General features: G+C 38.3%; 1 protein-coding gene across 1 annotated transcript in view; it reads left to right on the plus strand.

Moving 5' to 3' along the window:
* The window catches only part of ACBD6 (acyl-CoA binding domain containing 6), a 128783-nt gene extending 125051 nt beyond the window's left edge, over positions 1 to 3732 (plus strand). The window contains exon 8 of the mRNA XM_026669234.2: positions 2643 to 3732. Coding sequence (XP_026525019.1) covers positions 2643 to 2797 — 155 coding nt within the window. The 3' untranslated portion in view covers positions 2798 to 3732. The remainder of the gene's footprint in view (positions 1 to 2642) is intronic.
* Positions 3733 to 14729: the final 10997 nt, after the last annotated feature.

Genomic DNA, 14729 nt, shown 5'->3' on the forward strand with positions numbered 1-14729 from the left:
TGAAGGCAGCTCCATATCAGTGGATGAGAGGTTTGCATTATTCTCAATACATTTTTAATATCTGGATAGTGAATAACTATCTTTGGATTATCTCACATATGTTATTTTGTTCTCCAATAACACTGTAACAATCTCTAAGCTTCCATCTTTTTCCATGTTTACCAATACACCTTTTGGTCAGGGGTGGGATTCAATTTTTTTAACAACCGGTTCTGTGGGCTTGGCTTAGTTTGTGGGTGTGGATTGGTGGTCATGTGACTGGGCGGACATGGCTTGGTGGTCATGTTATTGGCTGGGTGTGGCCAACTCAACATCACTCACATCGAGGCATGCATCTCCTCACCTGGCCTCTCATGACTGTGGGGATGCTGCAACAGTCATAAGTGTGAAAAAGGGTCATAAGTCATTTTTTTCAGTGCCATTGTAACTTTGAATGATCATTCCACACAAGCAAAGTACCAGCAAAGGAGGGGGGAAAAACTCCAGAGAAGTTCCTGAGACAGGAAGTCTAGTCCTGCCAAGAACGTAATAAGGGTTAACGGAGAGGCAGTTTCTGTAAGCAACACCAGAATGTTTCCTTCCTGCCTTCCTTACAGGATTAGGCCAGTAATTTCTTCTAACTACCAGTTCTCCAAACTGCTTAGAATGTTAACAACCAGTTCTAGCGAATAGGTGCGAACTGGTAGAATCCCACCCCTGCTTTTGGTGCTTTTAGCACTAGCCTTGCCAGTTACCCATACATGCTACTGCTACCTATCTCTAGTTTATCCTTTATACCAACAACTGTATCATCTGCTTCCAGTAGAGCAGGGGTTCTACAACTTTACATTAACATGGTCCGTCCCATTGAAAATAAATTTATAAAACCTCCCAATGAAGTACAAGTCCACAGTTTGAAAATCCCTGACCATGGTTACAAAATCTCCCATGAAGAAAACTGATGTGATGATTTTTTCAGTTCCATTGATACTTTCCTCTACACAATGGCTTATGAGAACTTCAGGTTTTACTTTCTGAGGATAATCTTTTTTTTTTCTAAGCCAATTATCCAAAAGGTCAACTAAATACCCAACTGCTATGATTAATTTTGGTTTCCTGTGTTGCTTTATAATCCACTCTCTCCAGTGCCCATTTCCAGTGGTTTCCTCTATCTGAATGACTCAAGAACTTTGAAAGAAGCAATTCTCCTTTCCACCAACTTCTTTTCATTTAAAGGATTTCTTAAATGTTCATGGACAAGCCACACAATGGGATAAAACTTTTCATATTTCCATTATTGTTGACATGTTGCTATCTTTATTCTCTGGTATATTCATCCAGCTCCAGGGGCTAGGGAGAGATAAGACTGGATTGATCAGAAGGAAATAATATTCAACTGAAATTCTGCAACTGCAGAAGTCCGTTACTAAGTATATGTGATAAGCTAGTAACATTTTTGCTTGGGAGAAACTCAGTACCAGATAATAAGCTTATAGGTATGCATCAGCGGTGGTATTTGACCGGTTCTCTCCGCTGGTCTGTGTTTGGCCCACCTGCCCACCTGAGCTCCCATACTCACTTTTATGGCCAGAATTCAAAGTGCAGCTGCTTTGCGCGGCACAGAATAGCGCCGCGCGGCAGCTGTAGAAAGCGGCTGGCATCGTGCAGGCTTGCAGGACACAAGTTAGAATGCCTCTATGCCTGCGCAAAGTGCGCGTTTGGCACGCGCACGCACGCAAAGTGTGTGCACGTGTGCAAAGCGCACCCACCAAGCCACGCCCACCGGACCGGTGGCAACTTTATTTGAATACCACCACTGGTATGCATGCTATATGATAATGCACACTTTGTGCGGCATCAGAAAAACACTTCATGGCACATGGTAGACTAGGATTCTGAAGTCCTCACATCTGCAGTTACTTTCAAAACCTTTATGGAAATAGTCCACTTTTTAGACTCAAAATCAAATTGAGGATTTTTCCTTTGGGAGGGGAAGGAGGACTTGTTCCACTCCTGAAACTGATGAGGTGATGAAATGGATTCAGAAACTTATTCATGGAAATCCCACAAACAGGAATCTTGTATTTTCAACCCTCTTTTTCTTGCATTCATATGTGGAATAAGGAGGGAGCTTCCCGGTGGCCTAGCGGTGAAGATGCTCACCTCCTACTCAGAAGGTTGAGTGTTCAATCCTAGGCAGCGGCAGATGTTTCTCTAGCAAGTGGCAAATATATCTGCTGTTAAATCCATGGAGGAATCAGAAAGGGCATCTTGCCAGTAAACAATCAGCTCCATTCAGTCGACCCAACTCCACCTCAAATAATGGGATTAAAGGGTCGTAAAAAGAAAAACAATTTGGAATAGGGGGAATTAAGATACTAATTCATGCATACTTTGTGTCTCACAAAGGTGCCAATAGCTTGTGAGAGTTTCAAAGTGGCATATTTAACTCCGCAATCCATAAACATCTGGATCTCCCTTATTTTTAAATATTGTTTTTTTACTTTTTAGAACAATATTGCACAATTGATTATTGGCACTAGACAATGGCATCTTTATTATTCATTCTGTCTCTCATTCATCAGAGTTCTGATATGCCTCATTCAGCAGATGCAAACCGTTGATTCTGATTTGTTTCCATTTTGTTCTGGTCTCTTCTCTAGCTTCTACCTGTGAATTTTCTGATATTGTGGAACTGTTGCTTCAGTCTGGAGCTGACCCTACCCTTCGGGACACGGAAGGATACTTGCCTGAGGAGGTGACAGACTGTAGAGTAATCACCTCTATGCTCCAGGAACACACAGCCGGCAAAGCTTAACTGCAAGGCCAAGGAAGGGAAGCCCAAAGCTTTCAGAATGGAAGAAAAGCTGTAATAAATCCATCCTTCTCCTACTACTTACTCTGCACAAAGCATAAGGATTGGAATTGGTTGAACGAAAGTGCTTGGTATTGATACGTATTTGGAAAGCCAAAAAGAAAGTAGTGGACTGTGATTCACACAGCCTACTATCTACCATGTGAAAAATAACCTCAGCCATAGTTTGTGACTTGCCGTTTGCTTAATAGTTCCCCACCCCTTTTATTTTTTGGCAGTCTTAAAACCAATAAAAATGATATATTGGATTTCTACTATTGTGTCAGATGTAGCTGTAAGAGAAGTTCAGTTGGATAGATTGCACACTATAAGCCTGATACAGCATGAGGCTTACTTCACTAACAGAGGAGTTTCATCGTGTATGGAAGCTGCTGAGAAAAAAAAGGAACTATACGGAAGCTGAAGTCCTGTGTGTTCCTTCTTGAGAATAAGCCCTAATTAGACACACAAATAGTGTTGAACTTGCTTTCCCAAGTGGACTTAAGGACTAGCTTCTTATTTGCTCCATGCAACTGGAAGGAAAGGAAGATACAACTGCTGGATAGGGGAAAGGAAGATATAAGCCAGTTTGTAGAGCTTTTTTCCCCAAAATGTTAACAGTGTTATTATTTATATTTTTTTGAAATCAGAATTAGAAGTACTGTACTTCTCTAAGATCTAAAAATAAAGGTAGTGGGCTTTTTTTCCTTGATCCTAAACTGGTTAGCTAAGTAGTTGCTGTGTTATTAAACTATGAGAACTGATAGGCATGTTAATTGTGTATATCTCTCTGTTTCTGGTATAAAAATACTTTCCCGCATGATATGAGATATATAAAAATGTTTCTGGAATGTTTCTCTTTTTCCACCTGCCATTAAACCAAATTAGTTATATAAAAAGCATCCTGAGTTTATTTGGACACTACAAAATCTTACCCTGGTATTTTTTAACCCTGTAGATATAACTAAAATATTTTAGAGAAAACATCAACATAAATGGCTAAAAATTCATGGGCAGAAAGGGAGAAAAATATTATAATCCCTAAATTTGTTAATCTGCCTCAGAATGAGTGTGCGTTCTCAGATTGGCTGCATCCAATTTCTGACTTCGTCCTGTATACACAATTTCTAGTGGGAGCTTTTTCACATAAAGCTAGGTGCAACTCATACTAAACTTTTCTGTTTGGTTTTGAGAGCCAAAGTATTAGCTTTTTCATCCACTGAGATCTCCACCCTGAATAATTCTTTTTTTTTCTTTTATTATTTCAAATTACTTTTATCATAATTCTCTCCACGTTTTCCCCACTGAAGAATAGTCATGTTCTTGTCCTCTTCCTTCAAGCAGTCTGGCCTCAACCTTATAGCCTTAGAGACTCCATTTTGCAAGTGCCGGTGTTACAAAACTAAAAATTGGAATCACATGAACACGATCTAGGTTTCCCTGCCCTGTGGAAGTTCATTCAATAGACCAATGTTGGATTTTTATTTTTATTTCCATGAAATTTTCCTACTTCAGGCTGACCCCACTCAGTGTGGAGTTTTCCTCCTGCAACAAGAGATGTGGTTTGTACATATTGATTTTGCAGGATGCCTAATGTTAGATATTCGTAGTTGCCCTATCATAATCTTTTTATTCACTGTAAAGTAAATCGCTCTGTAAACTAATTTTATGTTTTATCATTTGGTCCTGCCGTGGCCTCTTTTTTTTTAATGCATAGCATCTTTTATCATGCTCTTTCATCTCCATTATTTATTTCTGTTACCTGGTTGACAGACTCAAAGATATGCCTTCCTCTTCTGAACTTTCTTGCCATATATCTCAGGTCTTTCTCCTACAATCTGGACTTCTCCATCAGTTATGAAAGTCTTCTGTTCTTCCTGCATAAGTTGCCCAATTATTGGGACAATGGTTATCATCACAAAGGGAACTTTGTTCTTTTCAATGCACACCGTTGTATGCTTCAGGCTATCATACACAAGAGGCCCCCAGGAGAAGTAAGGACCTGTGACATTCTGTAATTGTTAGGCTGCATGGAAGCCTCAACTTTGCTCATCTTCAGCTACACCTTCCAAGTATGGTTCATCACATTTGAACCTGATCCTCAGGGTTCAAATATCATAAAAATCCATCAGTCATTCTTGCATCAAGAAGCCTTTTCAGTGGTGACAGGTTACAAGCTATCTCACTGAAGGTCAATTCTTCAGGCTTTGGTCGCTAACACAATTCATTGGTGACTCAGTTATGTCTTCATTTCTGGTTCTTTTTCACCTGACACTTTTGGCCCATATTTGACTCATTGCAGCATCTCAGTAAACTGAAGTTCCTGGAATTTTTGAGGCAAAGCATCCAAGTGATATTAAACAACGATGTTTATACTACATTGACCATATGGTTCAAGGTTGATAATGGCACTGATAAGCCTTACCTTCCATACTACCCTAGTAATCTCTGCATCTGAAAAATGCTCTTGCAGACTGCAGCTATGATTCTAATCGTATATCAATGGGTGTCTTGAAATTGAATTATTTCCCTCTCTTCCCACATGTATATCTTGGGGTCTACCTTAGCAGCAGGTGCAGGTTAAATTCCATATTTATATTGCTTGGAAAGCAGACATTTACAGTATATTTTTACTAATTCCCTTTCTGATCGGAGGCTTTGGAAAGATCAAGAAGGATTCAGTCAATTATGTCCTCATCACATTATGATAACCTTGATAGCCATGATTCATTCCTCCCCTGTGTTGTTTTAAGCCTTATTAAGCAATTCCCAATCTCCTCTCCTTCCATCATACTTCCAGGATCACATTTCCCTCCACCTTACAGTCTGGAGAATTCCATTCTGACTTACAAAGAAAAAGAGATCTTTTCAGAAACCATCCACAATGACTTTCATGAAGTTAAAGGGCGGGAATTGTATGAGGAAAAACAAAGAATATTTTAGTTCTTCTGCAATGTCGTCATATTTTACCCTTACATTTAACTATGCATGCCTTGGCACTTTTTCCCATAAGCTTATAGTTTACATTAATATCTACTTCTATTTTTCAACATGTGGTATTTTTCACTAGTAAGGTGTTATGTCAAAGGACTGTTTTCTTCTGTTCCCCAGTATACCTGCTGATTCCATCCTCAATTTTGTCCATCATTTTCTCTGGCTTAATTCCAGAGCCTTTTGAGCCCACAGTTACTGACCTTATTTACCTCTTATTGTGAAATACGTTACTAGCAGTAGCCATGACCTTGGCTCATCAACTGGGAGACTTGTGTGTGTAGCACAGAGATTCTTCCTGTTTCTTAACTTCGACAGATCACTTTTCTCTCAAGGTTGGAAAAGCAGTTGCCTTCCACTTAGACAAAATGGCATAATTCCAAAGAGACCAAATATCTATGGTGCAATTTCTCTCCCCAACACTCTTCCAAATGAATTTTAGCAAACATCAAGTTTTTCTTTGAAGTGTCCAAGCAGGTTGCCTATTTCAACTCCATACCTGTTTTATGACAGTGATAGCAGCAGTCTGTAGCTTTCAGGTTGCTTTACCAGGAATGTGCCTGTGAGTTAAAGGTAACTTTTAACTTAACAAGTGTAATTGATCCTGAAAATATGATTGTAAGTTGTATCACATGACCGATCCCAATTTTTTGACAATTTTTGTGGCAATTGTTAAGGGAATGCCATGGGTCATAGAGCAAATCAATTTTTCTTAATGGGCATTTTTTCTGAAACCCAAAGATAAATGCAAGAGACCAGCAAAAATGTTGTGAATCATGGTCACGTAACAGTGGGACACTGCAAACATCAGTAAAAGTAAACCATGTGCCAAGCACCAAGAATATAATCACATGACTGGGGGAAGTGCAGCTGTTGTTAACTTCAAAAACATAAGTAGTTTTTGGAGGGTCCATCATAACTAAATAGTTGTTAAGCGACCAGTCATAAGTCAAGGACAACCTGATGTGGATTCTGCTTTGCAATTTCATGTAACACATGAACTGGAACTTTGCTTTCAGAGAGGTACAGAAGTTGGGCTATTTAGGCTTGCTTTATGTGTATCTCTCCTCTCGTATATAGTCACATTAGCCTTTTCTTATTCCTTATACCTCAGGAGTGAAGAATTTTTAGTTGCTGCACTTTTCCTTCATTATTTTTAACTGCCAAAGCTCACAATAGTGAGAATGACACTATAATATGCCAATGGAGGGAAGGGTGGTGGTTGCTCTGGCCAGAGATTTTTCCTAGTTTTTTTTCCCTAGTTTTTCCTAGTATGGGAAACTTGGAGGTGAATCAGTCATGTTGTTTTTTGATATTTTGCTAATCAATTTCAATAGTTCAATCTTGAGAGGGTAAACGAGCTACATACAGTTTTATTAAAGTAAGTAAAGTGCAATCAGAGTTTTGGAAAGGAAGATGGACAAAAGCAAACAAAAAAAATCAAATTTGGCAGTAGAGGCAAAATTCAGTCCAAATAGATAGCCAATATATATATACTCAAGTATATACTACATGCTAAGTACATAGATCCACCTTTGTAAGTACCCGTGGTACCATTTGTTTCCTAATAGCTGAAGTCCTATGATAATTTTTTGCCACTTTATAGGTATTTGAGTTTAAATTTGATAAAAGGGATACTTGTTTGGAAGAGGGTTTATAAGTTAATGTCACAAGTCTCCAGAAATAGTACATGAGTCAGCAGAGCCAAAAAAGTAATGCACATAGGTGTCTATCCTATGGGACATCAGCATACAGGTAGTTCTCGACTTAATCATCATTAGACCATTGCCGCATCCCCATGGTCACTTGATGAAAATTCAGATGCTTGGCAACTGACCCATATTTTATGAAGGTTCTGGTCAAGGGTGGGATTCAACCGGTGTTACTACCGGTTCGGTGATTACATTTTAGAATAGAATAGAATAGAATAGAATAGAATAGAATAGAATAGAATAGAATAGAATAGAATAGAATAGAATAGAATACTTTATTGGCCAAGTGTGACTGGACACACAAGGAATTTGTCTTGGTGCAAATACTCTCAGTGTACATAAAAGAAAAGAACATTCATCAAGAGTCAAGAATCATAAGGTACAACACTTAATAACAGTCAGGGTACAATAAGCAATCAAATCATACTAGGAAACAGTCAATATGAATCGTAAGGATACAAGCCACAAAATTACAGTCATACAGTCACAAGTGGGAGGAGATGGGTGATAAGGAGTGATGAGAAGATTAACAGTAATAGTAGTGCAGACTTTGTAATAGTTGAACAGTGTTGAGGGAATTATTTGTTTAGCAGAGTGATGGCTTTTGGGGAAAAAACTTCTTGTGTCTAGTTTTGCGCCATTTTGAATGCCGGACATATATTATTTTATTTATTTATTAAATGTTTATGCTATCCATCTCCCCTACAAGGTAACTCTGGGCGACTTGAAAAGGCATACAAGGGCCACAGACCCATATATTCCCTACAGCCAGTGGGTTCTCCTATTTGCCATACCAAATTAATTGGGGTATGGAGAGAGAGACTGGAGAAAACCAATGAAAAATGAAATGTCAGAGGCAAGAGGAAAAAAATGAGAAAAAATAGAAATAGGGAGAAGAGAGCAGCATAAAACCTAAGGAAAATCTTTAGGAAAACATTCAACAGAAATCTGTGGAAAACAATAGGGAATCTAAAAGAAGAAACCTTTCCACAGCAACTGTTTCCTATTGTCCAGCACTCCTGCTTTTTTCTGTTCTGTTTTTCCTGAGGTGACTTTTCTTCATCCTGTACAAGGGTTCTAATACAGTATATTCAATCTCCACTTCTGCTCTTCCTAGTCCAAAGGATAGAGTTTTTTCTAAATAAGCTAAATCTAAATTTCTAACCATTCTAAATTATGCCCCACAGAACTTCTAACCCAACTCTTGCTATTCCAGACTACTTTTTAAAATGGATTTTCCCTTCAAACAGGAAAAAAAAATAGTAACGGTTCAATGCCTTATCCTCAAAGCTGCTGAAAAGGTAGCCTATCAACATCCCTTGTCTAGATGGACACTGCATTTAGCTCACAGTTCTAGATATTGCACTGCCTACTGCACCAGGAATAGTTATCAGTTTTGCTGTTCCCTCTCCTTACAGGGGATGGACCATGTTTGAGGCTATCTAGGTTTTACTAGCACACCTCTCCATTGAAATATTTAAGAACACTGTTAATTTCTCTCTGGAAATATTTTAATTTATTAATGTTGCTACAGGACTGATTTGCAAGCTGGGGGTGAGGTAAAAAGAGCAAATAATGCTAGTAAGAGGTTTAAAAAAACAGCTTAAAAAGCATTGATAAACCTTACGTTCAACCTTCATGGTAGTCTTGCAAGTAGAACCTTAAGTTTGTAGTTTGCTCAATGTTTTGGGGAGATGTCAGGCTGGCCCATTTTCCCTTTGGGATACCTGGGATTTTCTCCCACACCTGATCTGGAAGGAATGGACTCTATGTAATTGCATTCTTCACTTCTTGGGGTTTTTAAAAGGTTATATAATAATTGATACTCTTCTTTCCCTCAAGAAGCACATGTTTCACCACTGAAAAGAAATAATATTTTTTAGAAATAGTATCATATCATGCAGAAATGGGCATTTAACACTTACTCACCTCTGTGATTCATTCGACGGTTAGTTGCGTGTTCAGTTCCATATTCATCTCATCTTTCATTCCCAGCAGCTGAAAATATTTGGGCTGTTTTCTCATCTCAAGAATGCTAATGCCAAATGTTTGTTCTACAACTGGGCCATTGTGTAATTTGTGTTTTTTGGTGCAGAGCAATATGAAAGGGATATTAAAAGGTACGAGCGCTGCTGCATGGCTGGCAGCTGCTTTTACTGCTGTATTGTGGCCATCAGTCATCTGGGTTGATCTGTCTTACATTACGGATGGTTTGACCAAAATGCCAAAATAGGGCAGTCACTTTTCTATGGTCCCTGAGACGTATATCTGCCACCTTGTCCAGAAGCCAGGTTGCATATTTTTTTTTTGTTTATTTTGTGTTGAAGTTTATCTTTCCTGACATTTTGTATTTTTCAAGTGGTGTGCTGTCTGATGGACATCATGTGCATTTAAAAAGCACTTGCAAAACAACACATGCTTGATGAGCGCGTTGATGCGAGTGGCAAGCAACTCTGCCCATGGCTTTCACAAAGTACATTTGCAGAGCTTAGGATGGATAAGTTTATAGCACTTTAGGACTATTTGTGAGGTTGGAACTCTTCCAAAGGAAAAAAATGGAGAAAAAATGAAAAGGCATATATTATTGTTTATAATCTGCTTTATTCAGCCAACCCTTTTCCCCAACAGCCCCCTGGATTGCTGTTTAAATCCTCTGGTGCCTTAAACTACTGATTCTGAAAACAGTTAATGCATATTCAAGCTAAGCTTGGCATCTACTGCAGGAAATCACTTTAATTGAGAAGCATTAAATGTTAAAATGATTAAAATATATAAAGCCAACATGGTGTATATGAAGAGCACAGGCTTGCAGCTTTAGAGCGTACCTTGGCTCAGCCTGCCAAAAGGTTGAACTTCTTAGGCTGATGGTAGTGAAGAATTCCTTAAAATGAAAGCTGGTCCATGTCCATGGCTTCTTATAACCCTGAATGCCTTCCAAAAGGCAGCCAGCAAAACTTTTAACAGTGGTGGCAGATATGATGTTTTGCTAGCCTTATTTTTACTTTCTTAAGCAGTATTTTGACTAGAAGGACCTTTCGTTAGAGAAGGAGAAATATTCGTGTCTGTTCCTAGTTGATCACGAGTGAATGCTTTCATTTTTTTGCGGATGTAAATTTGCCCATTGCAAGCTGTATTTACATAGAAGGGGTGATAATTAAAAAGAAAGAAGGAAAATAACTCTCTGGTTCTGGGAGAGGCAGGGTTAGATAATATTATCCAGCTTGGAACTCAGTTTTCTATAATAAAGAAATGATTATGTAGATACTATTTTTAGAAATGCTCAATTTTGTAGTTGGGTTTTGGGAGACAGGGTAAAAAAAGTCTCCCTTTGTTGTCAAATGCTGAAGAAACTGATATTTTAAAATATTCCAAATGGTGTGAATGCAGGTACCAAAAACAATCCATTCTGAAACTCAAAAGTTCTACTACTTGTGATAAAGTGTACGTTACTATAGGGAGTATTAACATATGCAAATTTCAAAAGAACAGAAGGAAACAAGTTCCATATTACAAAGTGATTTTGGCCCACACTGTTCCTCACTGAAATTTTCAATACTGAAGAAAAATTGCTGGTCTTCTTGTGTGGCACACAAATTGGTCCCTGTTAAGAATGTGAAACGGGAGTGGTCTTAGGAATTCAATCTTTAGAGTAGCATGTTAAAATACATTCCCCTGGCTAATTATGGATGATTTTCCCACGTGTGTGTGTGTGTGTGTGTGTGTGTACATGTTGTTATTCAAATGATGAATAGCGTAATGAAAACATTTGGATATACTGAATTATGAAAAGGCAAAGACAAACCACTTGAGTTTCAGTATGCTTTAAGCCAGCCAAATGATCATATTTACTGCACAAAATGCAAAGAGGTATCACTTCTTAGATTTCTAAACAGGTAGACAAATAGCGTAATTCCAACATTTACATTATACCATAGTAATACATTTATTGAAATACAGCGTCTTCAAAATGTGTAACCAAGTTATTGCTTTCATAGAGATGTTGGCCTTTTTTGTTTTGTTTTTGCTTTCTGTAGTCTAGTTGCCTGAGACTTTGAATTCTCAGCTGGTTACATAGATGGATAATGAAGCCGTTTATGATATCCTGTTTAATAGCCCTGTTTTGCCAGTGGTTCTCTACATTTTAGGCAGCTGAAAAGCTAGATCAAAACAGGCTGAGTCTTGATCTGCCAGACTCAATGGGTGAATCCTGAAGTTATTGGGAGGCTTGAGTAAATTTGATTTACTTGGTTGCTGCTAGCTGTGTAAGACTTGATTTATGAAATTGGAGAATTTGCCTACATTACAATGTACGTGTAGGACAATATATACTTCCCTCTCCAAATCTTAGGTACTACCTCCAGAGTTCTCAAAAGTTCATATCAAATTTCATTTTCAATGTGGAAGAACACAGAAAAGATTAGATATGCAGAATAATCACATTAGTTAATGACAGTTACACTTTCCTTCAGTGAAAATTATCCTGGGTTTTATCCCAAGTTGTTTTTGATTTAGGCTTTGCCTACTTTGGGGAGAATGGCCCATGGCATGCCCAGCCAATGCCAAGTCTGCCACCTTTGCATGGATTCCCACCCCTCAAGGAAAAACCTGTCTGCAGAGCTTTTGCCAATGAGTTCCAAAACAGACTTGAAACAAATTTGATTAACAACAACTGTGTTGTTTTGAGTATTCTGAAGTCTGCAAAGGGAGTTTTGCTTTCAGGTATATGATTGCTTTTTTAAAAAAGAAAACCACATTCCACCCAACCATCGCACCAATATGGACCAGCCACATATCTGCAGCTGCTGACTTTCATTAAATGGGGTGATATGGATGATACAGTGGTGAAGAAACTATGCAGTTAAAAGCCAGCCATTGAGAATTATGCTGATGGTTTGGATGGCTTGCAGAGCTTTAATGTATGTTTACCCTTTGTGTGTGTGCTCTGATGACCTGCTAATGTTGAGCTTGAAGGCTGCATTTATATGTAAGTTTTGCTGGTTTGCATTTGTGCATCTTTTTGACACATTTTATTAATGTGTCCATGCACGAATAAAATATAAAGTTCTGATGCTTTGTTTACAGAATAAAACACAATTTAAATTTGACCCTATTCCAGAGCACCCAACCAGGCAAATAGGAAATTTAGTTATGACATTTATTTTCCAAAAATATTACTCTCCGGGATGACAGTTTCTTATTGTAGAGCGGTATTTAGAATTTAGTGTTTGTGTTGCATAGCCAGAGTGCAGAAAATCTTGGCAACCACTTGATAACAGCAAGGTGTTTTTCTGAGCTTTTGTACTTCAAATATAATGTGTTTGTGGTGTGTGAGTATGGGTGTGGGTGTTTTTCTCTTTCTCTGCTTTAAAATGAATGCTTAATGCAAGACAGAAAAAGGCACATGAACCCTGGAGGCCATTTCATATTTATTTTACATAGAACTTTTGTTGTTGCTGTTGTTTTACATACACGTCATGCCAGCAGACAGAAGGCAAATACCAAGAAACTTGTTGGGTTTTTTTTTTTTATCCAAAGACACATGGCAATAAATATGTTTCTTTCTTTCAAAAATGTCACTTTAGAACTGTACAAAATTTGTCAAGGCAAGGAGATGGTTACAATGGAAAAGAGCGCAGTAGAGAGAGCTGTAAGAAATGCAGCAGGCTTGCTTTGAAGCTTTCTGGGCTTGAAAGAGACAAACCAAAAAGGCAGTTTCACCTTGAGTTACTTCCTAAATCTTAATCTTCCCTCTGGGGCCAGAGACCTGTGCTGACAGATCTATCTAGCAGAGCAACGGATTGGAAATCAGATGAGTTCAGGATGCTTCTGTACATACCACCCATGCTCTACTTCAGTTGCAGAGGAAACCTCTGTCCACTGAATTAGTTCATCATTTGTAGTCGCTGATTTCCGTTTTCACATTGTGTGTTTTATTTATTACTGTTTGCAGCAAATGCTCTCAGTCTTTTAAAAAGACAACTGTAAAAATCCTAGAACTAGAGACAGGCGGGAGACAACTAGTTGTGTGCCTTTTTTTTTTCCAACTTGAAGTTTGGCCATCATTACCAGAAGCTCTGCGAGAAGAGGACATAAAATATAGCAAATTCCACTAAGCTAAATTTGTTCTTAGATCACAGTTTCCAATTATTAAAGTGCAGTAAGAGTTAAGAGTCCAGGTATATGTAAAACTGCTAGAAGAATCTTGCCTAGAATCACTTATTATATAAAGGGCAGTGTTCTGTAAACTGAAATAAAACTATAGACTTGAGAAATATTAAATGGACATGGTGGTAAAATGCAGCAATCAATTGGATCCCCTTGGCAGGAAGAGGAAAAAAAATCTACAATTCTATCTCAGATCAGTTCTGGGCAGATGATATTGTCTGTGTTAAAGTGAAATGATGTTTTTAAATCCTTTTAAAAGGATTTAAATGTAAACTTTATTGACCTTTTGGGGCAAAACATTTATAATTTATGCTTAGCCTTGGATGTACAAAGCACGTCTTCTCTATTTGGGTTTTATGAAAGATATATAGAAACCAAGATAACATGATGACTTAATGTGTACAGAAGTGTTCATCTTACAATAAATTCTGCCTGATAGATTAATATGATTGGTTGCCAACAAACCAAATAGTGGGGCATTTTCCTCTAGAAGTGTTGGAATGTTCCTTCCATCATCCACAGCCAGCACACCCAATTACAGGGCATGTTGAAGATGACAAGATGTGGTGCCATAATTAAACGCATTGCTGGCTTCAAGGAAGGTGATTTAAAGCAAACTTTGCGGGCATTTTCTATGGTGTTAAAGATGAAACCAATAAAATCTATCTGACTTAAAGAATACACATCTTCATCTGTCTTATCAGCCTTCGTGCACATTATGTCCAAAAGCTCTTTATTGACTTTTCTAGGAATTTTACAAAGAACTGAAAACAAGATGCATGCAGAAGCGGTTTGCTGTTAAAAGTTTGTCATTCTTACACATGTGATAGCCTGCTCATCCGTTGCTGCATCAAATCCCTCAGTAAAGAGCAGATGACATCATGCAGTAAGGATGGGCAAATCATTGGGCTGCATGTGGCCATTTTATGTTGATCCCAGGGAACCTAGGACTCGTGCGATTACAGTGACAAAGAGCCAAGAAAGAGAGGTGGGGTTTTCCAAATGAAAGAATATGTTACTGAACAAGC

Source organism: Notechis scutatus, chromosome 3 (genome assembly GCF_049901735.1).
Source record: "Notechis scutatus isolate UNSWTSFEM ecotype Mainland chromosome 3, rNotScu1.2, whole genome shotgun sequence".
Taxonomy (NCBI): Eukaryota; Metazoa; Chordata; class Lepidosauria; order Squamata; family Elapidae; genus Notechis; species Notechis scutatus.